Source organism: Podospora pseudocomata, chromosome 3 (assembly GCF_035222375.1).
Source record: "Podospora pseudocomata strain CBS 415.72m chromosome 3, whole genome shotgun sequence".
Taxonomy (NCBI): domain Eukaryota; kingdom Fungi; phylum Ascomycota; class Sordariomycetes; order Sordariales; family Podosporaceae; genus Podospora; species Podospora pseudocomata.
The window spans coordinates 1,157,829-1,183,647 of NC_085887.1; the positions used below are offsets into that span (position 1 = coordinate 1,157,829).

At 52.2% G+C, this 25,819-nt stretch overlaps 11 protein-coding genes across 11 annotated transcripts; 5 read left to right on the plus strand and 6 right to left on the minus strand.

Annotated features, from left to right (window-relative positions):
• Positions 1-86: 86 nt before the first annotated feature.
• Positions 87-3,367, minus strand: ILV2 (Acetolactate synthase, mitochondrial). Its single transcript, XM_062888617.1, has 5 exons — positions 2,698-3,367; positions 2,496-2,588; positions 2,347-2,414; positions 601-2,292; positions 87-541 (listed from the first exon to the last, which is right to left on the minus strand). Exons 1-5 carry the CDS (start codon positions 2,862-2,864, stop codon positions 483-485), a joined length of 2,079 nt encoding a protein of 692 aa, XP_062744512.1. The 5' UTR covers positions 2,865-3,367; the 3' UTR covers positions 87-482.
• Positions 3,368-4,216: 849 nt separating this feature from the next.
• Positions 4,217-7,980, minus strand: QC762_303210 (uncharacterized protein). The gene is made up of 3 exons (XM_062888618.1): positions 5,184-7,980; positions 4,730-5,128; positions 4,217-4,668 (listed from the first exon to the last, which is right to left on the minus strand). The coding sequence occupies exons 1-3, from the start codon at positions 7,374-7,376 to the stop codon at positions 4,510-4,512; spliced, it is 2,751 nt and encodes a 916-aa protein (XP_062744513.1). The 5' UTR covers positions 7,377-7,980; the 3' UTR covers positions 4,217-4,509.
• A 1,036-nt stretch (positions 7,981-9,016) lies between these two features.
• QC762_303220 (uncharacterized protein) lies at positions 9,017-10,090 on the minus strand (the record flags this gene model as incomplete). The annotated part of the gene is made up of 1 exon (XM_062888619.1): positions 9,017-10,090. One exon carries the CDS (start codon positions 10,088-10,090, stop codon positions 9,017-9,019), a length of 1,074 nt encoding a protein of 357 aa, XP_062744514.1.
• A 1,581-nt stretch (positions 10,091-11,671) lies between these two features.
• QC762_303230 (uncharacterized protein) lies at positions 11,672-13,078 on the minus strand. The gene is made up of 2 exons (XM_062888620.1): positions 12,389-13,078; positions 11,672-12,172 (listed from the first exon to the last, which is right to left on the minus strand). Exons 1-2 carry the CDS (start codon positions 12,755-12,757, stop codon positions 12,113-12,115), a joined length of 429 nt encoding a protein of 142 aa, XP_062744515.1. The 5' UTR covers positions 12,758-13,078; the 3' UTR covers positions 11,672-12,112.
• A 207-nt stretch (positions 13,079-13,285) lies between these two features.
• QC762_303240 (uncharacterized protein) lies at positions 13,286-14,509 on the minus strand. Its single transcript, XM_062888621.1, has 2 exons — positions 14,110-14,509; positions 13,286-14,031 (listed from the first exon to the last, which is right to left on the minus strand). The coding sequence occupies exons 1-2, from the start codon at positions 14,290-14,292 to the stop codon at positions 13,510-13,512; spliced, it is 705 nt and encodes a 234-aa protein (XP_062744516.1). The 5' UTR covers positions 14,293-14,509; the 3' UTR covers positions 13,286-13,509.
• A 604-nt stretch (positions 14,510-15,113) lies between these two features.
• Positions 15,114-16,380, plus strand: QC762_303250 (uncharacterized protein; the record flags this gene model as incomplete). Its single annotated transcript, XM_062888622.1, has 2 exons — positions 15,114-15,982; positions 16,377-16,380. The coding sequence occupies 2 exons, from the start codon at positions 15,114-15,116 to the stop codon at positions 16,378-16,380; spliced, it is 873 nt and encodes a 290-aa protein (XP_062744517.1).
• A 494-nt stretch (positions 16,381-16,874) lies between these two features.
• On the plus strand, positions 16,875-17,419 carry QC762_0051110 (uncharacterized protein; the record flags this gene model as incomplete). Its single annotated transcript, XM_062883502.1, has 3 exons — positions 16,875-17,083; positions 17,145-17,296; positions 17,319-17,419. The coding sequence occupies 3 exons, from the start codon at positions 16,875-16,877 to the stop codon at positions 17,417-17,419; spliced, it is 462 nt and encodes a 153-aa protein (XP_062744518.1).
• Positions 17,420-17,449: 30 nt separating this feature from the next.
• On the plus strand, positions 17,450-17,950 carry QC762_0051120 (uncharacterized protein; the record flags this gene model as incomplete). The annotated part of the gene is made up of 1 exon (XM_062883503.1): positions 17,450-17,950. One exon carries the CDS (start codon positions 17,450-17,452, stop codon positions 17,948-17,950), a length of 501 nt encoding a protein of 166 aa, XP_062744519.1.
• A 540-nt stretch (positions 17,951-18,490) lies between these two features.
• QC762_303260 (uncharacterized protein) lies at positions 18,491-21,344 on the minus strand. The gene is made up of 3 exons (XM_062888623.1): positions 21,236-21,344; positions 20,614-21,161; positions 18,491-20,548 (listed from the first exon to the last, which is right to left on the minus strand). The coding sequence occupies exons 2-3, from the start codon at positions 21,004-21,006 to the stop codon at positions 19,133-19,135; spliced, it is 1,809 nt and encodes a 602-aa protein (XP_062744520.1). The 5' UTR covers positions 21,007-21,161; positions 21,236-21,344; the 3' UTR covers positions 18,491-19,132.
• QC762_303270 (uncharacterized protein) lies at positions 20,867-23,929 on the plus strand. The gene is made up of 3 exons (XM_062888624.1): positions 20,867-21,573; positions 21,643-22,375; positions 22,453-23,929. Exons 1-3 carry the CDS (start codon positions 21,300-21,302, stop codon positions 23,687-23,689), a joined length of 2,244 nt encoding a protein of 747 aa, XP_062744521.1. The 5' UTR covers positions 20,867-21,299; the 3' UTR covers positions 23,690-23,929.
• A 705-nt stretch (positions 23,930-24,634) lies between these two features.
• QC762_303275 (uncharacterized protein) lies at positions 24,635-25,221 on the plus strand (the record flags this gene model as incomplete). Its single annotated transcript, XM_062888625.1, has 3 exons — positions 24,635-24,681; positions 24,753-25,064; positions 25,134-25,221. The coding sequence occupies 3 exons, from the start codon at positions 24,635-24,637 to the stop codon at positions 25,219-25,221; spliced, it is 447 nt and encodes a 148-aa protein (XP_062744522.1).
• Between the last annotated feature and the right edge of the window lie 598 nt (positions 25,222-25,819).

Sequence of the window (25,819 nt, forward strand, 5' to 3'; positions counted from 1 at the left end):
CCATGTCCACGCCAGGGTCAAAGTGTGCGCTGGCAAGGCGGCAGGCTGCGATTCAGCAAGACCGATAAGCGAAAAGAATCCTGACTCTTGGAACAACATATTGAGAAGCAAGGTAAAGCAGAAACAAAAAACTTGATCGTGTTATGAATGTCATGAAATGCTCAATAGCCATAGTATCCCCCTCGTCCAATAGGTATGTATGTATGTACAGCCCGCCAAAATTGGTGGGGAAAGAAAAACGGCGACGCCCTCCAGCTCGCTCCCAGTCTCTCCTTTTTGAACATCAGATCCGGCCGCGGACCTCCAACCGCCATTTTTCACCGACCCGGTAATGCACAATGTATCAAAAGCAAACACTTTTCGCTCCCTTCCGGATATCACAATCGAAACTCTTAAGAACAAAAATTTGAACAACACGCCCAATGCTAAAGTCTCACGCCCAAAACAACGTCCCAGTCAAGGTGTATTAGGGTACTAATTGCTTAACCGTGGAGACCGCAAGTGCGCTGGCGCATGAGTTCTCTTCTCGCGAGATCCTTGACTGTAGTTTGTGTCAGCAATGATACTTTGTAAGTTACTGGAAAATAGAAGGTTACATACCACCGTCGTATGTGATGAACTCGTGAAGAGCTGACCCACCGGGAACCATGGGGAGAACGGGAACCTTCTTGTCAGTGACAACCTCCAGAAGGGCTGGGCCATCAGTGTCAATCAGCCACTGGAGAGCTTCCCGGGTCTCATCAGGCTTGATGAGACGCCTGTGCTGGATGCCCATGGCGTCGGCGAGCTTCATGAAGTCGGGGTTCTTCTGGTGAGTGTGGGAGTAGCGATCCTCGTAGAAGAGGTTCTGCCATTGTGTAACCATGCCCTGCTCTTCGTTGTTCAGAACGATGATCTTGACGCCAATGTTGAACTGAGCAGCGGTGGAGAGCTCGGTAAGGGTCATGCCAAAGGAAGCATCACCGTCGATGTCGATGACAAGGGAATCTGGCTTGGCCACCTTGGCACCGATGGCGGCCGGTAGACCGTAGCCCATGGTACCGAGACCACCAGAGGTGATCATGGTGCGGGGATGTCTCCAGCGGAAGTGCTGAGCAGCCCACATCTGATGCTGGCCGACACCAGTGGTGATGTAGGTGTTTTCCTTGCGGTCAGCTGTGAGGTTGCTGAGCTCCTCAATCAGTGTCTGAGGCTTGATCAAGCCCTCGCGGGCAGCACGCTCGTAGTCAGAAAGAGGCCACTTCTTCTTCCATTCGTTAATCTGAGCGAACCACTCCTTTCTGTCAGCCATGGTCTTGCTCTCCACCTGGGGCAGGAGCAAGTCGAGGTTCTTGCCAAGATCACCCTCGATAGCCTCAGTGGCCTGCACGACCTTGTTGATGTTCTTGGGGAGGATCTCGAAGTGAATGATACCTCCGCGGTTCTCCTTCGCCGCAGCCTTAGCCGCTGGGGCAAACTTGGCAACACTACCGGTAACACGGTCATCGAAGCGGCCACCGAGAGCAATGATGAGATCAGCCTCCTGCATGGACATGTTGGCATAGGCTGAGCCGTGCATCCCGAGCATGTGGAGGGACTTCTCATCAAGCTCGTCGAAGGCACCGAGACCGTGAAGGGTCGTCGTCACGGGGATGGACGCCTTGTTCGCAAGCTCTCTGAGCAGCTCAACACCACGCTCCGAGCTAATGACACCTTGGCCAGCATAGATGACGGGCTTCTTGGCGATGTTGACCAAGTGAGCCACACGCTTGATAGAAGCACGGAGCTGCTTCTCGCTAGCCTCGAGAGCGGCGCGGGAGGCAGCGCTGGGGAGCGACGGAATGGCGGGGGCCGTGGGAATAGCACGACGCAGGATACCAGCCGTCACGTCCTTGGGAAGATCCACGAGAACGGGACCAGGTCTTCCGCTGGTGGCAATCTCGAAGGCCTCGTTGATTCTTTGAGGCAGCTCAGCGACATTCTTCACCATGACGTTCCACTTGGTGCAGGCGCGGGAGATGCCCACAACGTCGGCTTCTTGGAACGCATCGCTACCAATGGCTGTGGTAACGACCTGGCCGGTGAAAACGATCATGGGAGTACCGTCCGCAAGCGCATCAGCCATTGGTGTCACAACGTTGGTGGCACCAGGACCGGAAGTCACCAAGACGACACCGGGCTTGCCAGAAGCGCGGGCGTAACCCTGGGCCATGTGGCCAGCGCCCTGCTCGTGTCTGGGAAGGACGAAATCGAAATGTGGTGAGTTGTAGATGGCATCGAACACGGGAAGAATAGCACCGCCAGGATAGCCGACTGTGTATAGTTAGCCAACTGTGCAAGTTTATGGGAGTAGGAGTAGAGACATACAAATGTGCTTAACGCCGTGTCTAAGCATCATCTCATGGAAGATCTCACCACCAGTCTTGCCGATAAACCTGTAGCGCATTTCGTGTTAACTATGCATACATTTATATATATACATAGACGATCCTCATTTGTATAGTTGGGAGACATACGACTCGTCGACATCGTTCTTACGGGCGTTAGCCAGGGGTTGAACGTGGTTGGGCTCGGCGTTGAATGATTGGGCGGGCTTTGCTCGTACGTCGCTGTATAAAGAATGGAATTAGCCATTGTGTTTTTGTAGTGATGGTTGTGGTGAGTCACTACTAGTAGTAGTATGACTCCAAAGCCGACGATGGCGGTGGGACGACTTACGCAGCGGGCACCTTCGCGGCAGCCGATGTGGACTGATTCCTAACGTCTGATGGCCCATTACGGACACCTGTGATGGCAGAAGCCTTTTGTGTGAGGGAAGCAATTCGCTGTTGGCTAGGCCGAGTAGTGGCCAGCGCCTTGAGGGCGCGGCTGGTTTGACGGATCATCACGAAAGGTGACTGCGAAGAGACCGGAAGGAGAGCGGACGGCGGAGAGCGGGAGGTGGCGAGGTGTAAACTAGGAGAGCACACCTAGGTGAGAGGGACCTGAAGGTTACAGGAGTGGAAATAGGAAAGTTTTAGCTGTAACAGCGAGAACTGGCTATTAAACAGCAATGTAGAAAGATTCCAAAGTTCCTCTTGACGAGCCGAGGAGTCAATGGGTCTTGTTGGAGGCGGACGTGGTGGTTTTGAAAGAAAGAAACCCTGTCCTTGGCGGGAACGAACAATCGGAGTGGTATGAGTCGTTGAATCTCAAATTTTTGGCCGTCGATTGTGGGGTAGAAAAGCGACTACACGGGTAGCACGGGCCTTATAGTGGCCCCTAGTGGCGATGTCGGAACTGCCCTGGAGCGCCCGATTTGCTGCCACGGCAAGCACACATGGCCACCGGCAGGCGGGACGGCGCCTGGACCCTTTCACCTGCTTTTTAGAATAAGTTTCTAACCCGCCTAGAGGGTAGCCGTTGTTTCCTCTTTTGCCCTCGGCACCTTCCTGGAACATCATATCACGTTTCGAAACTTTCTTCTATGACAGTTCAGGCATCACACGACCAATTCATCCATCGTCTGGGAACACTGGACCATGACACTGTGGACCTTGGTGGCCGAGGAATTCAAGTTTTTGCGGGGAAGAAAGCTGCGTGCCGGTCTGCAGGTCCGTCCAATCACACGCTGTCAATTAAGTGTTCCCCCGTAAGTAACACACCCAGCGCGACATTGTAGCACATAACGGCAAGCCGATGAGCCGATCCTTCTCTCGATATTTTCGGGATACGATATTGTTAAATTGTGCGATCACGGCCATATTCTTTGTGATCTCTGCAAGAAGCGGGCGAAGAGGGCGACCGGCCCAACGGACATTCTAATACTAGGTACCTGACATCCGGTTCACGGATGACGCCAAGGCGGGGCGGGGTCCATTCCAGGTGTCAAAAGTCACCGCCGTCACAGCCCTGCGCCGGTGGTCGGCCCCACCAAAATATTTCCAGCCGTGTATTCCAGCTTCACGCCGACAGTCGCAGCGGCCGGCCGCCTCTGACTTCACTGATCGAGCTTCGAATTAGGTTCGGCGCTACCCTGTGGCTTGTCAACACCTCCAACTTCGGGCAAGAGCAGCATCCCGCCTTGTTTTCTAGCACTCAGCCCGCGGACACTATGCGATGATCAACTGACGACTGCAGATGCCATCCGACTGCTCACTGCAACGCTACAGGACAGAACTGCAGCAGCAGGATGAACGGAGACAGTTTCCCGAGCTGGCCCTTCCACGTGCACCAAACCACAGCTGCCATCGGATTTGGAGTGAGAATGCTGTCTCTAGCATCAATTTGGATGCTACGCTGAGTGGATATCATCTTGGCAAGAAATCACGCTAACCTCCAGTCTGCTAACAGTTCCCAGACACGATCTTCTCGCTGTGTAAGTCACATTTCCTATTTCGCTCTCAGGCTCTCAGTTATTCCCGCCTGCCGATATTTTACACATTACAAACAGACAAACAAACCAAAACTTGAGCCAACGTACAAGGAGATAAACAAGAGAAAATTACAAGTCATTAATCATGAACACTCATCACTCAATGCTACGTGGCTTTAGCCACCCAAGACACCGCCCAAAAGACCACCCTTCTTCTTCTTACCCGACTTGAGACTGTCACTGAAGGATCCAAGACCCAATCCGGCAAGGACGCGGTTCAAGCCGAGTGTACCTAGCAACCCGTCAACCAGTCCTCCCAATCCAAGGCCGCTCAGCTATAGTACTAGTGTTAGCACGTTGTTCCTTGCGTTGCAAGTGGACCCTGAAAGGACTTACCAATCTGCCAACGAGGTTGAGCACACCACTCAACAACAACCCAACGGCGGCAAGGATCTGGAACAGAGGCTCGTTGAGCAGACCCCACAGAGGGTTGAGCTCCTTCTTTGCGTGGGGCATATCCTCAAGCTTGCGCTTGGCATTGTCGATGCACTGAGTGACATCGCCTGTGAGATCCTTGAGGAGCTCAGCAAGACGGTACTCCTCCGGAGTGGCCTCGCGAGCAGCAGTCTTGTGCTTGGCGTTGGCCGAGATGCGGCCATCAGGGTCGAGGCCCTTGATGATGCCTTGAGCCTCGGTCAAGATGCGGCCACCCTCTTCGATTAGAGGGCGGACCTCCTTGACAAGCTGCTCTTCGTCGCGCTCGTCTTCCGGAGTGCGCTCTGCCTTGTCGATTTTCTACTGTGTGTTAGTGATGAACAAGCTGTGGCGTGAGTTGGTAGTGATAACTTACCTCGGTGATCATCTTGCAGATAGGTCGAATCTTGTCAAGGCACTGGGCAATGCAGACAGACATCTGGATGGCCATCTTCTTGTCATTCTCGGCTTGCTCGCGCTTCTCCTTCTGTTCAGGTGTCTCCTCGTCCTTGACCTCAGGAATGTCCTCAAGAAGCGAGCAGTGGCCAATGACAGTGCCCTTCTGGTCGACAACATCACCGTCGTCGTCAATCTCCTTGCCCGAGCAGACCTGGGGATCGCCAGAAGTCAACTTGCCAATGAGGTTACCATCGCCATCAACAACATTGCCCTCCTTGTTGACCTTGCGGCCCGACATGAGGTTCTTGGACTTCTGAACCTCCTCGGGCTCCCAGCGCTCAGCCTTGCCAATGACATTGCCATTTTTATCCAACACATCACCATCCTCATCAACCGCCCTGCCAAACAAGACCTTGCCCTCTCCCTTCACCAATCTTCCCACAATATCCCCCGAAGGCGTAACAACAGTTCCATCCTTAGCAACCGTGCACCCCTCCAACTCGGCAAACGGCCCCTCCTTGGATCCCTCCCTCTCCCCCTCGCTAACCAACTCCGCCTTCCCCAAAACATCACCACTCTCACTCAGAATATTCCCCTTCCTATCACACATCCTCCCCACCATCCTCTTCGGATCCCCCTCCACCACCCTCCCGTAAATAACCCCGTTCCCATCAACCACATACCCCGCCTTGTTGACCCTCTTCCCAGCCAACAAGCTATTATCCACCTCCTTAACCTCCTCCTCCACCTCCTCCTCCGGCTCCCAACGTTCCGCCTTCCCAATCACATTCCCCGCCTTGTCAAGCACGTCCCCATCAGCATCAACAGACTTCCCCCTCAACTGCTTGACATCCCCTTCGATAATCTTGCCCACCCACTCCCCATTGCTGACAACCATCCCATTCCCGTCAACAACCGCATCAGGGAAGGACTCGAACGGCGCAGACTCCTTGAGCATGTCATCACGTTCCGAGTCAGAGATGGGCTCAGCCTTGCCGATGATCTTGCCGTTGTCGGACCAGATATCCCCGTTTTCGTCGACCTTCTTGCCGATGAGGTACTGCAGGATGCCGCTCACGACACGACCGACAACCTTGCCGTCGGAAACGACGTTGCCGCCTTTGTTGACGGTGCCGTTCTTGAGAATGGAAAAGTCCATTTGTTCGGCTACGGTGGAGCCCTCGCCTGCTTCGACGCCTTGGGGTTGGTCCTCTTGAATTGTACCTTCGGGTTGACTTTCGGCTTGGGATGGGGAGAAGTCCTGGACCTGTGACTGGCCGTCTTGGATTTGGTGGGGGTCGAATTGCTCTTGTGCTTGCTCACCAGCTTCAGTTTGGGGTTGCTGCTGCTCCGTGCCGGTGGTGGAGGGGGCTTTCTCTGTTTGCTGCTCAACATCGGGCTTCTCGGACCCTGACTTGGCGACAGACTCGGCCTTGTCGCTGACGGTCTTGGTGTCAATGTCTGGCTTCTCAGAAGCAGCAGGTTCAGGCTCGTCGATGTTGTTATCCGCAGCCTCAACGTCTGGCTTCTCCGAGGCAGCCTTGTCGACTGTCTCCGAGGCAGGAGGCTTCTCCGATGTAGTGGTAGCATCCTCCTTTGCACTCTTGAGGAACTCCTCCCTCGCCTCATCAGTAGGCTGGTTCTCGCTCGCCTGGTCAAAAGCCTTCTTAGCCTGCTCCGTCAACCCCGACGGCGCCTCAGAGATCTTATCCGCAGCGGGGGTCTGGGTCTCTTCCTCAGCTTTGTCAGACTCTGGCTTCTCAGACGACTCGACCTTCTCCTCCGTCGTAGTCTTAGTATCCTCCCCAGCCTCAGTCTCCGTCTTGTCACTCATAGCCTCGGGCTCAACCTTCTCCGGCTTTTCCTCCTCCTTATCCTCCATCTGAATCCCCTCCTCTGTTTCCTTGGGCTTCTCCAGATGAGTATACCCCCCACTCTCCCTCTCCACCTCACTGCCATCATTCCCCTCGAAATCCCCCGACGTGGTCACAACCTCGTCGTTCTCCTCCTCCTCCTCCCGGTTCTTGTTCTGCTCCTTCTGGAGATCAATAGCCGGAGGGGAGGGGGCAGAGCGAGGGACGTTTTCCTCTTGGGGGGTGGAGACATCCTGCTGCTGCTGCTGCTTCTTTCCCTTGCGGGAGGGGAGCGTCTTCTTCGCAATGTCGGACATATTGTCTTGTGGTGCGGTTGTAAAGGTGCCTTCCGTGGTGGGGGTTGTGGTAGGGGAAGCGGGACGTAAGGGGAGGGATAGGTTGAAGAAGAGTTCCAGGATGGCACAAGATAGGTACGGAGGTGAGATGATGGTGTGACTGTATAGGTAGGGTATGTGGTGGAAAAAAAAAAGCAAGCAAGGTGAGTTACGGTGTGCTAAAGCTGTACAGTGACAACAAAATGATGTAGATGTGTGGCTGTGCTCAAAGGTTCAAGAGATTACCGTAGATAGTTATGTAGATTTTTCGTTGGTCCAGAAGGGAAAAAAAGGATCAGACAAGACACAGCACTAGCCTCAACCTTTTTATGTCGTCAGCATCTTGCTACCTCAACCACTCTTTTCACCCGTCGTCGTCAGACGATAACTTCGAGACAAGCCGGCTTTTTCGAGAAGCTCAGAATATCTCCCCGGACGTCATCATCGTCTCTTCTTTACGTCACGAAACCTAGGGGACTTCTGCATTCACAAACTCCCACTCGCGCAAGAAGCAAACTGACAACCCCCTTTTCCTTGTCCCCAACACCCCCAACACCTGCCGTCCCACCCACCTACCTATGCCCCCCCGGGATGACTTCATCCCCCTCACCCTCCCCCGCCCCCACCGCCCTCCGAGAGGCCAACACCTCCAAAAGCTGCGCGTCATACCAGCCACACATCCCAAAATCCTGCCTGTGGCACTAAGTCTGCGTAACAAATCGACAGATCGGTGGCTTGCTTCAAACCTGTCGGAGGTAAAGTGTGGCGAGTGCCCTCCATCATTGGGCGGGGAAATCTTGATCAGGAAGGTGGGCTTGTCATTGGGATTGGACAATGAACAAGCGAAACCGTTGAACTGGTGGGAAAATACTCAAGATTGGACAGCAATGTGTCAAGAAAAGTTGGATGTTGTGTGTCACAGACACTCACAGTGTGCGTGTAAGAGGTGTGGCTGGATCAAAGAGTGGCTTGCCGTGTTTACGAAGCGGCAAGTAGCGTCAACTGTGGCGAGGGAGATACGCGGGCTGAGGTAAAGCGGGCTGAGGTAAAGCGGGCTTGAGGTAAAGGAGTGGCCGTAGTGGCTGGTGTGTATTTTTCTCTGCCCACCCCCCTTGCTACATGGATATGGATCCTAGTGCGGTTGGGTGGTGAGTGGTGAATAACATGTGGGACTGACTGGCCAGGGCCAGCTACTCAGTTTCCTTCTAGGGCTGGCCTCCCGAAAAGCTGGGGGTGTGTGGGATGAAGCGAAAAACGTTGGATGTTCCGTTTGGCTTCCCAGAACCGGACTGGAAACTTGCCGGGGTTCGAGATCTTCGAGCCCCCTCTTCTCACTCAGAAACCGAATTTTAGGGCCTCAGCTTCCTTCTCACCCCTCTCCCACGTGCATAACGGCTCACTAGCTGCTTGTCATGGAACTTTCTGAAAGAAAATTACTTGATACCTTCGCTATTGTGTGACGAGCTCGCTTCTTTCCGGACCCTTCCCGCGGGTCTTGCAATCGCATAACCAAACATAAGTTTGGCACCATAACCCCGGAATTTGATCCCCATCATTCCTTTAATTACATCATCCCAAGTGCAAGTACCAACGCCTCTGACGGCAAGATTGATCCCGAGCCATCAAGAAAACGAGATGTTAGGCTTGATCTGCTGACTACCAAACACGGTAGGAATCCGAATGGTAAGTTGAATCCCTTCCTTTGTTGACTTCACGTCCAGGAAGATATCGGACGGGCTGTCACTGGGGTTCTCCTTTCTCCAAGATTCCGCGTTCTGTCTTCTCTCTTCCTCCGTTCGTCTGGGTTGTCTCGGCTTGTCCGGCTCCTGCTCCTGCTCTTTTGCCTGAGACTGCTTCTGCTGCTCTCTCTTGGGAGATTTTGGCGGCGGTGACGGATGCCCTTCTTGCTCGTCTGCCACGCCATCCTCCTGACCTCCCTCTTTGTCTTCCTTCTCAGACTTTTTCCCCTGCTTCTTTTTCCTCACTGATGACGGCCCAGCCTCCGCTTGCTGCTGAATGCGCTCTCGAAGTTCCTGTTGCTCTTTCTCCTTGCGGTGAAGCGGGTTGTTGTTGTCAAGGAACCTCCCCACGACATTCCCAGACGCATCCAGAATATTGCCCAGGTGGTCAACCATCAAGGAAGCATTGGCCTTTCGCATCATGTCCAGTAAGCTGCGAGGTTGGGACTCGGTCCGTGGTGAATGTGGGCTTGTGCTGGGTTTCCTTTCGATCTCAATGTCGGCGACATAACCCAAAAGTTCCCCGTTGTCTCCCAGTATGTCGCCGTCCCTGTTGGAGACTTTGCGCCCAATAATCTCGGGGAGGTCACCGCCGGCACGGGCGAGCACCTGCCCCGTCTGATCGTCTACAATGTCCCCATACTCATCAACTGTCTTGCCCATCAAAATAGACCCCACATAAGGCGGCAATTTTGGTCGCTCAGGCGATAAGGAGATTCCAGGGGAAACCTCTGGAATGCTGCCAATCTTGGGAATAGGGGCAACATATGCTGGGCTCCTACTTTTCGTTCTGTCTGGGAGATCCCTTTTTTCCTGTGTCTCTGGCTCCGGCTGGTCGGTAATGTCCTCAACTTCGATGTCGCTCTCGTCTTCATGCCCAACCTCCACAATGTCATCCTGTGACTGCCGGCGAGACCTCGGCAGTTGAGATGCCTGAGTGAATTGTTTGGATGTCATGATTCTTGTGGTGATGATCAACCTAGGTGGAATCTGCAGTGTTGGGAGTTGCTAGTATCCGATCGGACTCCAGTCTCCGCAGAGAAATGCAAAGGGTCTTGGGGCTGGAAGCCTGGAACACCAGTTTAGGCCGGTTCCAGCGCATTCGACTGGTCGACGTGCGTGAAGGCTGTTGGGTGTGTGTTGAGGGCGTGAAGTAGGAAAGGAGGGGGGGTGAGTGACGTCATCGGACCAGGGTTGAATCTTGCGAGCTTCGAGGCTGCAAGGGTCTCGACTCAACCCTGGCAGAGTCGAGACCAACATGGAGCTGGGTTGGGTGACACGAGTGAGAAGACGGTGTTAGCCGATTGCGCCTCTGCGCTTGCTAAGCTTATTAGGATAGCTTATGCACATCGTCAGGTTGGCAGTCAAATTGCGAGTCTTTGCCCAAGACAAAGCAGAACATTGTGCTGGGCTTTTGATGTCCAGTGAGGTGGTTTTTCGTGCTGGGATGTGGCTGCATACCGGGGGCTTGGCATTGTCCCGAGGATCAGTTAGCGAACCGTTGAGATCAGTGCTGATGAAAGCGTTGAACTGCCTGGTTAGCTTCGGACCAGAATATCTCAAGCCCTGTCACTGGACGGATCAGAATTCTAGTTGTTCTTCGAAATTGAGCGAGACTGAGACATTCGAGCAGAACAATAGACGGGCCGAGCTGAAACATCATCAGCGGACTGGAGAACTGCAGCCGCCATACGATTCGTCGGCCGGTGCTTGTTGAAAACCGGTTTCTGCACCACTGCCTGCTCTGAAGCAAGCGAGGCAAGGCATGCAAGCGAGGTCAACAAGGTGCTGGCGCCTTTGGCATGCAGCTTTATGCATCGTTAGCGGTTGATAAATCGTGGTTTTCCTGGAGATCATGAACGGATAACCAGCATATATCGGTCTTAGCCATGTCGAACCCCGTATGATGCTACAATGGCATCACGGCCGAGGCCGAGTCGGGCCGCCTGGGAGGTGACTCGAGATCTCGGAAGGCCAGCAAGTCTGACGGCTGCGCCGTGGTAGAGTTGCAGTCGTTCCTGGTGCCGGCATAACAACGATATTATTGCTGAGGATGACCTGTGCCGCATGGAGTTGTAACAACAGGCCATTACACGGAGGACATTATATGTCTGAGTCGAACCTCAGTCCGTCCATATATCGTAGAAGCGGTATGATAGGTAGCTCGGGGAAAATGCAGAAGTGGCCGTCGTGCGTCATGACCTTGAGCGATCCCGAAACGCGCCACCGAGGTACAGCAGCTGCATGCTAAGGTAGGTGGTCAAAGATCCGACGGCAAGCCGTTGTCAGGCAATTGTTCTTCATTGGAATTCCGATTCCTCGTTGTCCGGACGTTGTAAAATGGCCTCACCAGATTTCATGATTGTCATCAACAAAAGAAAATCTTGAGGTTGTTTTACAGCAGAGGTGCAATTTGTGACGCAGCGGTTGATGCACTGTAAATTGTTTTCTCCCAGGTTCCTGGCATCCCGCTGCATGACAGCTGCGAGCGCCCGCTGGAAAAGCACGGGTCAACTGTGGCACAGTGGAACCTGCCCGCTGAAATCGATCCGGGCCCCTGTGTAACGTGCCATTAAGCACTGGCCATGCTATCGGCGCCATACTAGGCAAAAGCTTCGCCAAACTTCACACAGAGACAAAGTACAGCAAAATAGAACAACAACCACAACAGTGTCCCGAAGCATATCTAATACAATTATTAGGATAAAGATAGTATACAAAAGACCAAAGACCAGAAAAAAACCCATCATTAACAAAACAACTACTCCATTCGCCGCCCGACATGAGATACCCTCACCCAGCCCTGAAATGCACACGAGATGAGAAAAAGCTCACGAGAGCTTGGAACCGGAAAGTTTAGTTGCTTCAGTTCCTAAGGAATTAGCCCCATGTCTCTCTGTCTTGCAGTTGACGTGTAACAGTGTGCTATCAAGCGGAGGCGCATCATCCACCATCATGGTCATCTCATCGAGCATCTGTCTAGGCAAACAGCCTGCTGATCGTCCTCCACATGGGAGGGCGTGTCTTGCTTATGTCTCTCTACATGGACCTTTAGCCTTAGGTAAGAAACATGACGGAAAGAGAGATGAATTAAACAAGAAGGCGATGCATCCGACCCTCGAAGCTAACCAAATCGCAGTCGCCATGGTTGTCGCGTGCGCCGTTCACTTGATCAGGGGGAGGGGAAGGAGAGGGGAAGGGGAAGGGGTAAGAATAGGGATGGGTAAAATGAAGATAAAAGAAAAGGGTAACTTACAAGAGAGCAAGCTCAAGATCGCCATGGATCTTTGCCTTGAGAGTAATCTCAATGTCGAGGTTGAGGTCAAGACGAAGCCTCAAAGTGTCGCTCTTGCCGCCGCCACCACCGCCTTGTTGGTTGACGGCGCCGCCAGCTACACCACCTAGCACACCGGTTGCGCCGTTGACAAGGCCGCCTGCTGTTTGTCCGACGCTGTCGAGGGCAAGGCTGTCAAGGGGACCACCGCCGCCCTGCTGTTGCTGGCGCTTTCCGCGTCTCCGTGGGGGAGGAGCATAGTCCTCAGACTCCTCACCCTCAGACTCGTAGACCTGGGGCTTTGGCTGGCGCTTGGGCTTCTTGGTCTCTGAGCCGCTTCGGGAAGACATTGTGGGTGTTTGTTGTGGTGGGAGTAGCCGTGAGGTGGTTGTGGGAAGAGATGGGTTCAGGGTCTTGCTGATCAGGTTGCTTCTAGAGAAGTTGAACGATGAGATGCATCTTAAGGGTCCTAGGGACTCCGAGATGGGCACTTATAAACGGCAGACATCTCCAGAACCCTTTGTGTCCAAAACAGGATTCTATCGGACGGATGAGCAATGAAGTCATCGGCCTGGACAGGAGGAGCCCTCATTCTGACGAGTCCAGCAGAAAATCTCCGACACCAGGCCCTACACCACAGCCGCTACAGCACACCACGGCTAGCCGACGGCCTTACACCATAAGGTACAGTAGTCACTCAGCACAAAGTATGACTGTCTCTGTCCAATGATCACGGGGGGTAGCACCATGCTCGTGTTCTAGGCAAGCGAGGATGGATCAACACAAAATGGGGGTGTGTTAATCTAGCCCCTGTTTAGCTGCATAAAGAGAAAAGCTCACTAAAATTACTGCGCCGAGAACGCCAACCCGCCCCCCCCCCCTGATGCACTGTGCAGCACTCAACACCCGAGGCCAATGACACCTCAAGGGACACCCCCCCAGGGCACATCATCCCGGCCCACATGAAACATGCATTCACACCTCACCCACAAACACCATCATCCAACAAGACAAGTCCAGCTTCACATGATCCTCCCCCCGCGATCGCTCATGTCAACGTCACTCTCACGCACACACCCCCTCCCCATCCTCCACGTTTCGCCTACCCATTCGCGCCCTTGACATAGCGGCTCTCCATTCCCAACTGCAGCTGCCGGCGAAGCAACACAGGGACCCACTGGCGCGAACGGTGTCTGTTCAACACGCCCCCTTCCGGCCATAGCTCCTCTTTGTCCCCCTCCGTTTCGCTCTCATCCTCACTCTCACCCTCGTCCTCGCTTTCACTCACATCCTCCTCCGAAAAACACCCATCGCGATCCAAAGCGATGGCCCATTTCTTGTTTTCCATCTGAACCGCCACAAAGCGGGCCGCGTCACCTTCCAGCGTCAGCCACTTCTCATCACTGGTCCAGAACCATGGCCCGATGGTGTGTCCCAGCGTAGCCTGCCGCCCTCCGTGGCGCACCAAGTTGGTGTCTTTATCGACATAGATCCAGTTCAGCATGGGCGGGTCGTCGGCGATGGTGCTCACCATGCCCAAGTGCTGCTCCTCGGAGGGGTATGGGAAGTAGTAGCCAAAGAACTTGTGGCCAGGCACAGGAAAGGACGGGTGGTCGATCCACAACTGCCAAAGAGAATGTCAGCCGAACGGAGTTTCTTCCGGTTTGTTGATGTCATCTGGGTTTTCCCAAACAAGACTCACCATGCCGTTCTTCAAAACGCACCAACACTCGACCGGGCCATCCTCGTCGAGAGAAACGGTGACCGTCATACGGAACTTGGCCTTCTCTTTTGCCGCTTCATTGGCCTTCTTCTGCGCGCTCAGGGCTTCGCAGACCCCTATCGTCGTGGGAATCCCCGCTATGACAAGCAAGCCCACGACCATCGTCTCGGTAGTCGATATTCGTCGTATTGGGTGCTTAGGAGGAGGGTAGCAATGGCGCCAGAGTATCCGAGTCTGTGTGATGTCGTCTGGTGTGATTCAGTCTCATTCAAACAACATCTCATACTCGTCAGCTTCATCTTCCTGGTGGAAGGTTGAACACAGCTTCGTCATATAGTTCCAAGACCCTACCACCCACCGTCTCTCCGGCCGGCCGTTAGTACGGACGAGGCTGTTCTTGCGTTCACCCCCCTCCTCTCTCCTCTTCTTGGCGGGACAATGCCATCCTATGCAACCGAAGTTGGCTAATCCCGGTACCCTGAAAAGCTTGTTTCCTCCTCAACCTCCCATTACTGCAGCGGCTAAACAGCTCTCATGCAGCATTGACGTCACAGGCCTCGAAACGATGCCCTCCAGGTTGCAAGCCATCATGCCTTTTTTTTTGCGCACCCAAAGAAACTTGTTCGGCCCACCCCCCTATGTCGTCACCCGGCACCAGATTCACGAAGCCGTGGTCTGGTGAGAAGCCGAAGAGCCCCAAAATCATGATTTTTGGTCGTTTCCCGAAGCTATGATGCATAAGGGGTCTCACTGGACCCTTGGTCGATCCTTGGAACGGCCTTGGTTCAAAGAATCTCTTTAAACCTCATCACCACTAGGCACCACAAGTGATACCTACTCTTCCCGTCCAAACTTTGCAGCTAGCTTTCTGTTTTGTCCCAGCGTGATCCCAACATCTATCTCCACCAGAAGCAACACATTGACCTAAAAGAAAACCAGCCTGTCGCCATGTCGTCGGTAAGTTCTTTCTCTGTTCACTCACCATGCCATCTCAAAGAATGAAGAATCGTAACAAGAAAAAGCAGACTCCAAAGCCCAACGAGGAGTTCCCCAAGAAGGAGGATGAGATCAAGACCGGGCAGCCCGAGGCTAGCAATCTGCCTCAGACCTCCACAGTTGGCGACAACAAGCCCGAGGACAACAAGCCCACGGAAGCTGGCCGTGCTGAGACCGACAAGCCACCTGGAGACAAGCCCCTCGACAATGAAGACTACGACGAGGAGAACCCAGATGAGGAGAACGCGGGAGTTCTAGGTGACGACTACCAAGAAGACGAGGACCAGGAAGGCGAAGAGCAATACGACGAGGAGGGAGCAGAGGAAGAGGAGCAGGCTTACGACGACGAAGAGCAAGATGATGAGGACGCTGCCTCTGAAGAAGAGGAGGAAGAAGAAGAGGAGGAAGAAGAAGAGGAGGAAGTCATTCCTCCACCCCAGCCCCAGCGACAAAAGAGCAACACCACCAAGAAGGGCAAGCCCGCCTCCGTCGTCGACGACCGCAGCAGCACACCCTCTTCCTCCCAGCCTCCCACCCCCAAGGACGATGAGAAGCCCCAGCCTAAGTGGATGCGCGACCAAAAGAAGAAGAAGCAACGACAGGCCGAGTCTGATGTCGACAACAGACAGGTCGACCGCCCTCGCCGCAGGGGGAAGAACGAGCCATCTTACCGTGAGCAGCAACAGGCGCTGTACCGTCAGCAGCAGCAGCAGCAAATGATGATGCAGCAGCAGCAGCAGCAGGGCGGTGGTGATGGTGGCGGCAAGAACCCATTGAGACTCAGACTAGACCTCAATCTGGAGATTGAGATTGAGCTCAAGGCGCATATCCATGGTGATTTGACGCTTGCTTTGCTGTATGTTTACCTTTCTTTTCATCTTTTCTACCATTCTTCTTTTGTGGCTTTCCCTGATTCATGGTCCTGGTTTTGTGTCATCATCGCGCATTGGCTTAGTGGCTTCCGCGTGAGCGATACCATGCCGACCAACTCTTCTAACACTTTCTCTCTTCTACTATCACGGATGAACAAGGCAATGAAGGCTCATACACACCGATTTTTTCGGGGATTTTGTCACAGCAATTAGGGCTATTCAGTTTCACATCATCAAGAGAAAAGAGAGCAAGATCGGCTAACCACGACGGCGCGTTGTTATCACTACAGGGACGGATAAATTGCACTTTTCTTCTTTCCATGATCAGGCGTTGGGAGGTGCAATACCTATGTTGTCAAGGGCTGATGTAATATGCAGATGATGGGGGTAGAAAAGGATATGTCTTGAGTTTTGTCTACCGAGGTCTAGACCTAGCGTTTCCTTTGTCTTATCTTGTGTGGCTTTAAAATGTATTGTAATTTTGTGTTAGTATGTACTTTATTTATGTTGTAATATGTCTTGCGCTCTATCTGTCCACAGCTCTGTGGTTGTTATTTTTGTCCTACAGGGGGGTTGGGTTGGTGAAGAGTAGGTAGCCATAGAGCTGCTGAAGGTAGAGTGGTCGTCGGCAACCCGCATCAAGCTATGGCCACCGCTACCGAGCGTTTGGGTGTCTTTGTTCCTCGACCAGCGGGAGGTTAGACAAACAAAGATGGTTTAATATCCAGTAGATTGCCGAACCCCAGTTGTTCCGGGCTGTCGGGTTCAGTGCCAAGTCGCGAACATTGACAAGGGAAGGAAGTCGATGGTGACTTTGTGTAACGCTGCCATCAAACGTGCAACTATATTGAACTGCGTATATTGTAGACGTAAACCATGAGAATACCCATTGTCAGCAGGCAAAATCTCCACTCGTGTCAGCTTGGTGCATATGAGGTGTCATGGTTGCCGGCTGCCTTCTTTGCAGCGCGCGCTGCTGCAGTGGAATGCAGATGGAGGCCTTTCGGCGCTCCGCAGCCTTGGGGTGGTGATAGCTTCACTCCGCTTCCAAGGCCGGCTCTCTTTTGCTCGAATTCGTCTGATCAGTAGGTCGAATTGCTGTTTCCCGTTTGACACCGAAACTGCGGTATCTAACACCTGGCGCAGTCTCAGTGCACACCGGCAAGCACGTTCCGTCATCTTCATCGGATTGCATTCTCTTCTCATACCTGAAGGACACGGTGGTGCCCCATTTCTGCGCGTGACATTTGCCAACGTGGCCAAGAGGCCACCCCTTTTGGTTGAGCTTCGCCGTGCCAGTTTTTCCCTGCTGCAACAGAGCTGCCACGGGTATCTCGAATCTCGAGCCACTTCGCGCTTCTTCCGCTCCGACCTTCTCACTGCACGCTCACGAAGAGCTCTACCACTCGCTACCAATTTGACGTTCCCGATTCCCTCATACTCTTGCAACAATGCCCACCTCTCCGCAGGCCGATAGCACCGAGCCCGAAACCACTGCGATCACCGACCCGACCGAGCCACCAAGCTGCATTGCCTGCGAAAGCACCACGAGGAGAGTATGGACTTACATCCAGTGCGGTTTCAACTTCTGCGATGATTGCTGGGGAAAAGAACGTCATCATAAGTCACGCGTCATGGGCATCGGCGGCCGTCCCCACGAGAAGTCAGTCTTGGGTGTGGCCAAGGGCCTCGAATATATCTTCCGCAACAAGGAGGTTGAGGACCTAGACGGAGAGTTTGCCATAGATGCGAAGAACAAGTGGTTTGGCATAGACCGGGGTAGCGATGGGTTGACGTTCAACTACACAGATCGCTTGACCGACCTCAGCATACTGGAGAGTAACGACCACAATGCCGCTGATCGCTTCCCACATCTGGTTTCATTTGTTGGCAAGACTGGTACGTCCTCATTATCAGAGACAGTATGGATCGAGCTACCTACTGATACTTGATCCTAAATACCCATCTAGGAGCGGTTAAAACTGCTTGTGAAGGGTGTGGGCTAGACAGACAGTTTGATGGTATATTTGCATGGGAGAGCCTTTGGTTGCCAGTGCCTTGATGTGAATGTGCTAGATTTCCTGGATAGCAGGAGGCCAGATACATAATTTGAAGTTTCTTACCTGAGTCTTATGTTAAATCCAGGTACATCAACACCCTAGGATCACTTGCACTTATCCCAGCTAGACAACGACTTTATTCGAGCTAACTATCAATCCTGTCCCCAGCTACCCAGCGACTTTATCCCAGCTAGCCAGCGACTTTATCCCAGCTGGCCAGCTACTTTATCCCCGCTAACAAGCGACTCTATCCTAGCTAACCACTAAATTAGTTAACAATGCCGTAAGTTATGATCAAGCGGTTTACATGTTGGGATGGAATTATCTAAACGTTGGGATAAATTGTGTCCTGAGCCGGGACGAAGGCCAGGGGACGAGAAATTGACACAACGGGCACTGAGCAGATATGAAACATAAGTATGTAGGTACCAGGTATGAGTTACAAGCCACTGACTACCTAATTCCTATCTTTATTATCCATGCATTTGATTCCCAGTAAGCGTGATTGATACCAATGTCAAAACCACCTGATAGATCTCATCATTTAATGTTTCAACAATTTGAACTTTTCCCTCTCAGATGAACTCCGCCTGGCTTGATCACTGTTTCGAGTCCGGCAACATTGCTCCTACAGTTTTCCACACTATATTTGCTACCTTAGCTCAGCCTGTTCATGAATGGCTGTCGGTGCTTCCTGCTGTCTCTTGACCCCATTTCAAGGATTCATTTCATGGAGCGGTTTACCAAGGTCACGTTATGCCTTGCAACATGACTGATGTTCAATATCTCCCTGGTGGAGGAGATGAACAAGGTCAGCGCCGATAGTGAATCTTGAGGTTTTGGGGTACTTGGTCCTGTCCGCTTTGGGTTGCTGAGGGGTTTGGTATATGGAAAGATGCTGGTTGGACTGGCTGAGGACCATGGTGATGGGTGGGGTGGCTTTGGCAGAGGTTGGTCTCGGATCCATTCTTTTGTGGGTTCAGGTAGGTAGCTACCAGGCAGCTAGTCAACGTCCACATGAAGTTGTGGGTGGCCTCGACAGCTCAGCGGCCCATCGAAACTCACACACCCATCTCAAAAATGCTTAACGTACTTCTCCAACGGTTCGATCACAGAGATCAACACCTCTTGAACGAACTCGGCTTTCCCCAGGTCTGGTGTGTCGACAAAGTTGACACCGACACACCTCGCAGTGACATCCGCCAGCTCCGGCCCATGTGTCATTTCCACCTCCTCCTGCCACTCCTGCGCCGCCCGCCAATGTGTCCAATCATTCGCCGACCCATCGGAGTTACAGTGAGCTTTGTAGTAGGGTTGGTCTTCGATGCGTTCCTGAAAGAGGAGCTGGAGGAGAGTCGTTCCAAGTGTGAAAATAGTCATCTGTGCGTGTTCTCTGGCGTTGGCCACTTGTCGCTCCAGTGCCGAGCGGATAGAAGTGTGGTGGAAGTAAACCATGGGGGGTGCATTTCTGACAACCTGGACATCGCGATCATCCCAGGCTTGGGGGATCCAGGCGGATGTTCCCAGTCCGAGAATGGTGTACGCAAGCTTGATGCCTATGCGAATACGCTCGCTGAGAAGAAGGGAGGCTGACTTGCGAAAGTCCACTAGTGTTTGTATACTTGACTTTAACGAGGACCCTGTCTCACTTGGATGTTGTCGTTTAGCACTTAGAGTGATTGTGTTGTCCTCACAGTGAATGGTGTCTCCATGTTGCTCCAGCACAGATATGGGATTTTTCAGGAGGTTGCAACCAACCCGGAGCTTCTTTGGGACAGGCGATGCTGCCTCAGGAAGTTTGGGTACTGCATGGCGTTGTGCCGAATCTGGTTTTGCGAGCTTTGCCGTTTTCCTAGGCATCCAGATGGGGTCTATGATGGATTGACGTGGATTTACCGCGGTTTGGAAGCTTGAGAGTGCGAGCACCGTGGAATTCTGCTGTTCCCCTGCCTTGACATGCATCTCGAACCCGGCATCCAGCCGTATACGAGCGGTTAGGTCTGCCACCTGATCGAACAAGGGCTCAGCATTGCCGCTCCCGTCACAGGTAGAGTCCACTCCAGCAGAGACTTCGACGCCTACTTCCACAGGCATGTTTGGTGGCTCATTTGAACCCAGAAACAGGTTGATAGCCCCCCTTCCTGGCTGTTTTGCGTGGTGATCAAACCAGACCGTAGCTATCCCACACGGATGAAGAGTTTGACACCTGCAATGCCAACTTTCAGGTCGAAAAGCCCTGTAGAGCTGAGCCGTCTTAGACTGCATGTCAAGATAAGGAGCCGTGGCAGCTAGACATGCCTTCCACTCCTCCTTGCCCATGATAGCTGGCGCAAGCAATGTGGCTTGCGCTATACGAAGGTCCGCCTCGAGAAATCGGCTGATTTGTGTGTTTATCGTGGTTACTTCTTTCATCAGATCCCGCTTTTTTGTGAAGCTAACAGCCAGTCTCAGAATTGCAAAATCAACAGTCCCCGAACGTGGGATGTGAATCTAGAGGTGAACATTGTGTCAGAATCCATCATGGTCCTCGCTGAACGTGACCATTCCTAACGTACCTTTCCGTCTTGTATGGGCATCAACAGAATACAAATCTCTTCCAGAATTTGGTTCAGACGGCGAAGCTTTTCCATGAACCACACCAACTTTTCTCTGCCAAGTCGAGCCTTCAGCATCGATCGGAGCTTTGAATCGTGCCATCCTCTCGAATGCGCGTTGTTCAAGAGGTCTGACTCTGTGGCGGCATCCAAGGCCAAAGGTCGTAGAAGAAGCTCCACGTTCTGTCGAAATGCAATGAGTTCATCTTCGACGGCAGAGATAAAGTCGGGGAATTGTGATGAAAACTTCCACCAGAACTTTGTCATCTGAAGATAACCCCGCACTAGCTTCCCACCGTCGATGATGAGTGGAAAAGTGCCGAGGACGACACCGGCCACTTCGAGGCCAGACATGTGGATTAAGGTTGATGGGCTCCGATACCTTGACGAAATTATTAAAGGCGAATATCAAGTTCCCTCCGAATACCTCCCAGCCTTTCTTCTGTCAATCTTCGACGACAGCTTTATTGTGGAGGGGTGCGTTCTGGTCATGCACGTCAGTGCAAATACTACCCGCCCCAATCGAAGAGGGGTAAGCGTCAGCACCTTGCGGGGGCTTGCCGATGTCGAAGGTCATCTTCACCAGTGTTTGATATCATCTGTGTCGATTTTCAACTTTGTTAAAGTACCGAAGAAGCCCCTTGAACATGTCACAAATATCAGAGTACGTTGATCCCGAACTTTTGTTTGACTCAGCGAGGCAATGTTGGGCAAATTTCGAACACTTAATTCAAATCCTTCCGCGAGATCACCAGCATACCATCACAGCACACGATACCCAGGGCCGCTTCAGTGTCTGGAGACAGGATCTGGAGGGGTTACAAGACGAGCTACTTTGGAACTCGACAGATGAACGGAAACAGGATGCTCACAATGCCATCTACGATACCCTCCTAAATCTTAACAGTGCCCTGAACGACGGTATGGAAACTCCCTCTCCAAGGTGGACGTTTCAGCTTCTAACTCCTGCCCTTCATCTACCCACATTAGTTGGATCGGTACTTTCCGAAGAGCAGCCCGGCAGTCATGAAGATGATCTCATGTCTCTGCTGGGAGATGAAGAGCAAGCAGACCCAGAGAACGCAGAACTCGTTGCGTTTCTTTCCTCGCCAACAACTCGAGTTGATGAACTTTTTCTCAGTATTCGGTCTCATATAGACCGTTTGTTCAAGCTGGCCTCCTTGTTGCGACGCGAAATTCGTCATGAAAGCAGCAGTCTAGCTACAATACCTGTTCCGACACCAGGAGAAGATTTCATCTATGATTATCACATGTGCCGCCTCCAAAGAAAATATCCGAAGCTATCTCAACAGCCTCGGCTTTGCAAGACACTTGGACAGGCCCTTTTATTCCGCCGCGCGTTAATTCTTAGGAAGAGCAAAACGAAAGACCGACATGCGCCAGAAATCACCCCTCAACTGGAGCCGAGGAGCCTACCTACGTTGTTATCAGGCAACGAATCAAAGTCAAAGTCTCCAGCCCCGTCTATGACCCCAAAGGAGAGCACGGCAATCAACACATCTGCAACCGAAAAGGATACAACTCCTACGTATGATACGGACACTGGGACCGAACGAGTTGTCTTCGAGGAAGACAATGGTGGGCTGGAGGTAGCAGACTTGACCACATTTGTCATTGATGGGATCCCTCTTCAGTTCGGCAGACCTTTTCAGTGTCCGTTCTGTGGTGTCATCAAATCAATTGGCACACGGTCCGAATGGAGGTATGTTGATTGTTTGACAGCAGGCTTGCAGTCTTTTATTTCTGCGACTGGGTGCTAATTTGGAATTGTCTTTTTAGGCAGCACGTGTCTGAGGACCTCAAACCTTACGTCTGTACATCCCAGCAATGCGGATCGGGTCTGTTTGCAAGTCGACGCGAGTGGTTCAGCCACGAACTTGAGTTTCACAGAAGCACCTGGAAGTGTCAGCCCTGTCACGTAAGGTTTCTGTCTCGATCGACTCTGATGCAGCACCTTAACACCAAGCACCAATCCCAAAACCTGAAAACCAGCAATATTTTGGCCATGGTTCAAACAAAAAGAGACTCCTCTACTAGATCCTGCCCACTGTGTGACGAATGGACAACGCAAGAGACGGAGAGGGACAGCACGAGCTTTTGTCAGCATCTGGGAAGGCATTTGCAGCAGATTGCACTGGAGGCGATACCACCGCTAAAAGGGATGGAAGCAATACCATTGATATCGCCTAGGCTCCTTGACCAGAGCGCGATCTTGCGGTTGCAGCCAGTGCAGAAAGTGGAAGCAGATATGAGGCTTCTTGGAATCGACCACCCTGACACTTTGAAGAGTATGACCAGGTTGGTATGGGAGTTGACTGACAGTGAAGAGTACTCGGTTGCTGAGCCGTTGGCGTTGAAAACGTTTGAAATGAGTAAACAGGCGCTAGGGGAGGACCATCGCGAGACACTCTACAGAATGTATACGCTCGCTGAGGTATATCGTCGTACCCATGACAACAAACACGAATCGGAATCTCTGGCACTGCAAGGGCTTGAGGCGGCAAAAAGAGTGCATGGAGAGGATGATCTCAGCGTGGCAGATTTCCTATCTGTACTAGGAGAGATTTACTCGGACCTGGATCGATTATCGCTTGCCGCTGACGCACAAAACAAAGAGCTGAGGATATACATGGAGAACTTTGGAGAAGAAGATCCCAGCACTATGCACTGTATGGGCAAGCTATCAGACACATTATTGGACGACAAGAGGTACACAGAGGCGGAGCATTTCGCCTTCCAAGCCTTCGAACTGCGAAAGAGGGCGTCTGGACCGGATCACACGGAAACTCTGGTCAATATGTACAATCTGGCATTGATTTGGCACGCCATGGGCCGCTACGATGAAGCAATCCAGTTGCTGGAGGACTATATTCAAATACAGCGGAACATCCTAGGAGAAGAATCTACTACAAACATCGAGACGTGGCAGATGTTGCTGGAAAGTTGGAAGGCCCGTCAAGTCTCCAGCCAGCCACAGAATGCCAGGCGAGGTAAATCGCGAAGTGGCGGTCAGTAAAATGTTGGAGCTAGACAGCGTACTATACGATGCCCATCATACTCAGCTCAAGGGCTGCGGAAGCTGGGTTACCGAACTGCAAACCCAGGATGCCACTACTATAGCTCCAATAATAATCGAGTTCAGTCAAGCTGGTGTTTCTCAGTAAATACTACGTCTCTATCCGGGTCTCGGAGATTATGTCCTCGTACATATTTTCAACCATGAAGCCGCCGAGGCCGGAAATATTGGCCATCAGCCCCAACTTTAATAGCAGCACATTCTTACCCAAATTATCACATACGACCATAGACAGCTGAAAATACGGCATCCCGTCCGCTCTGCCCGAGTCAAACAGCTGATCGCCAGACTAGTACTCAGGTGGGTGACCACTGGGGAATCCCTGGTGTTGTATGTTTTGGTGAATTTTTGGCTCCACTCAATGCCCCTTTTAAACCCTTTTAATCCTGCTCTTAGTCTTCGCGGAGCCGACAGATACCATCCACCAACAGCTCCCCATCTTTGATCTGAACATTTCCAGTTACCTTCACAGCCCCGGAATTATCGCGGCAACGGAAGTCCTGACCGACATTTCAAGATAGTTGAAACTCGCTAATGAGAATCATTGCAGATGTTGGTATGTTGTTGGTTGCTAGTTGCACAACCAACCCATCATCACACCCCTGTTCCAAGGTTACATAGGAGCTGACTATTGCTACAGAAATCATCATATGTCCTAATATGGAAATGTTCGTGACTAGGCTTTGTGTAATGCATTGATATTCAACAACCAACAACCACATCGCCCTAACCAGACCTCGCGACCCTTGTATCTTGCCCCCGTGTTGTTGCCGGTGTATGGAATTCTCTGTATAAGATCCCGAAAAGACGCCCTTCAAACCCAATTCTTTGAACTCTTCATCAGCTGATCAGACTTTTATTTCTGTACTATCTTGAAACCTCAACATGGGCCAATGCCAATCCATCAACGCCCAACCCGGCGAAGGCTGCTTGTACGTCTACCACTCTCAACTGGATTCCCCTCTTTGACATCAATTCGCCTCACTAAACCTCTCCCACAAAGTGAACTAGCCCAACGTTGCCGCATCTCGCAATACGACTTTGACCGCTTCAACCCCAACGTCTGTGGGAACATCTACGTCGGCATGCGCATGTGCTGCACCGAACCTGTCTGCTGCCTCTCCCCACCATCGAGTCGCCGGCGGACGGTACCCCCACCGCCAACCATCGAGCTATCGCCCCCACCCCCCGCTGGTGGGTCGTGCGAGACTTACACCGTGAAGGGCGGGGACACCTGTGAGGATATCGCTTCTGCTTTTGGGGTCTCGGAGGATGGGCTTGATAGGATTAATGTCTTCACTTCTGGTTGGGGAGGGTGTTCTGCTCTTGTGGACGGGACGGTAATTTGTGAGTGTCTGGTTCTCTTTTGTGGTTTCTATGGCGGCTGTAAGTACATATTCAGTGCGGATTTGCTAACATGGCTTTTCTGTCAGGCGTTAAGGAGTCTGTACCGGATGACGAGTCGGAGTTGAGGAAGTTGTAAAGCGGAATGGGAGGGGCCTTTGGTGTTATATGTATTTTCTTTCTGTAAGAAAGACACGTCATGTTACTTTATCACTACTCTATTTACCTTGCCTTGGCGTAAATACCTAGGTGTACTGTGATATGTAACTTGTGGATAATCCACTTGTTATCATCATCAGCTTGCAACACAACGGCGCATGCATGCAGAAAATAATTCAGAGCTGTGATCACAGATGTATGGATCCCAAATTACCTAAGATACTTGGCCAGGTCCTTGCGTTTGTTCTTGCGTTTGATGGAGAGACTGAGCCATAACCACTTTCTGTTTGCACCTAACCAACACGGCCTGTTCTCAGGGGCTTGCAAAGCCCCGAACAGCTAGCGTCTTTGGAATTCGTTAACTACCAGGTACTTGCAAAAGAATATCCGGGTCTAGAAGTCTCTTGTTGTTGTTTTTTTGACCACATCGTGAGGCTCTGCGTCTGAGAGGGGGTCGAGAGGTGCACCACACACAGCACAATCCAAATCTTTAGTTGGGACAACACACCGGTACCGGAATCATGCAGATTGAGCTAATTTCCTCACCATTCGAATCGATCAAATGAT

What these genes read in the sequence shown, in the direction of transcription:
- QC762_303230 (XM_062888620.1), bottom strand. Translation starts at nt 12,757, where the DNA reads ATGTCTTCCCGAAGCGGCTCAGAGACCAAGAAGCCCAAGCGCCAGCCA. An exon ending in ATCTTGAGCTTGCTCTCTTG is followed by an intron (nt 12,173 to 12,388) that starts TAAGTTACCCTT and finishes AGGTCCATGTAG; the next exon opens with AGAGACATAAGCAAGACACG.
- QC762_303210 (XM_062888618.1), bottom strand. Translation starts at nt 7,376, where the DNA reads ATGTCCGACATTGCGAAGAAGACGCTCCCCTCCCGCAAGGGAAAGAAG. An exon ending in TCTGCAAGATGATCACCGAG is followed by an intron (nt 5,129 to 5,183) that starts GTAAGTTATCAC and finishes AACACACAGTAG; the next exon opens with AAAATCGACAAGGCAGAGCG. An exon ending in TCAACCTCGTTGGCAGATTG is followed by an intron (nt 4,669 to 4,729) that starts GTAAGTCCTTTC and finishes CTAGTACTATAG; the next exon opens with CTGAGCGGCCTTGGATTGGG.
- QC762_303240 (XM_062888621.1), bottom strand. Translation starts at nt 14,292, where the DNA reads ATGGTCGTGGGCTTGCTTGTCATAGCGGGGATTCCCACGACGATAGGG. An exon ending in GCGTTTTGAAGAACGGCATG is followed by an intron (nt 14,032 to 14,109) that starts GTGAGTCTTGTT and finishes TCTCTTTGGCAG; the next exon opens with TTGTGGATCGACCACCCGTC.
- ILV2 (XM_062888617.1), bottom strand. Translation starts at nt 2,864, where the DNA reads ATGATCCGTCAAACCAGCCGCGCCCTCAAGGCGCTGGCCACTACTCGG. An exon ending in GCCGCGAAGGTGCCCGCTGC is followed by an intron (nt 2,589 to 2,697) that starts GTAAGTCGTCCC and finishes TTCTTTATACAG; the next exon opens with CGACGTACGAGCAAAGCCCG. An exon ending in ACACGGCGTTAAGCACATTT is followed by an intron (nt 2,293 to 2,346) that starts GTATGTCTCTAC and finishes AACTATACACAG; the next exon opens with TCGGCTATCCTGGCGGTGCT.
- QC762_303270 (XM_062888624.1), top strand. Translation starts at nt 21,300, where the DNA reads ATGTCACAAATATCAGAGTACGTTGATCCCGAACTTTTGTTTGACTCA. An exon ending in TAACAGTGCCCTGAACGACG is followed by an intron (nt 21,574 to 21,642) that starts GTATGGAAACTC and finishes TACCCACATTAG; the next exon opens with TTGGATCGGTACTTTCCGAA. An exon ending in GGCACACGGTCCGAATGGAG is followed by an intron (nt 22,376 to 22,452) that starts GTATGTTGATTG and finishes TTGTCTTTTTAG; the next exon opens with GCAGCACGTGTCTGAGGACC.
- QC762_303260 (XM_062888623.1), bottom strand. Translation starts at nt 21,006, where the DNA reads ATGTCTGGCCTCGAAGTGGCCGGTGTCGTCCTCGGCACTTTTCCACTC. An exon ending in TGCCCATACAAGACGGAAAG is followed by an intron (nt 20,549 to 20,613) that starts GTACGTTAGGAA and finishes GTTCACCTCTAG; the next exon opens with ATTCACATCCCACGTTCGGG.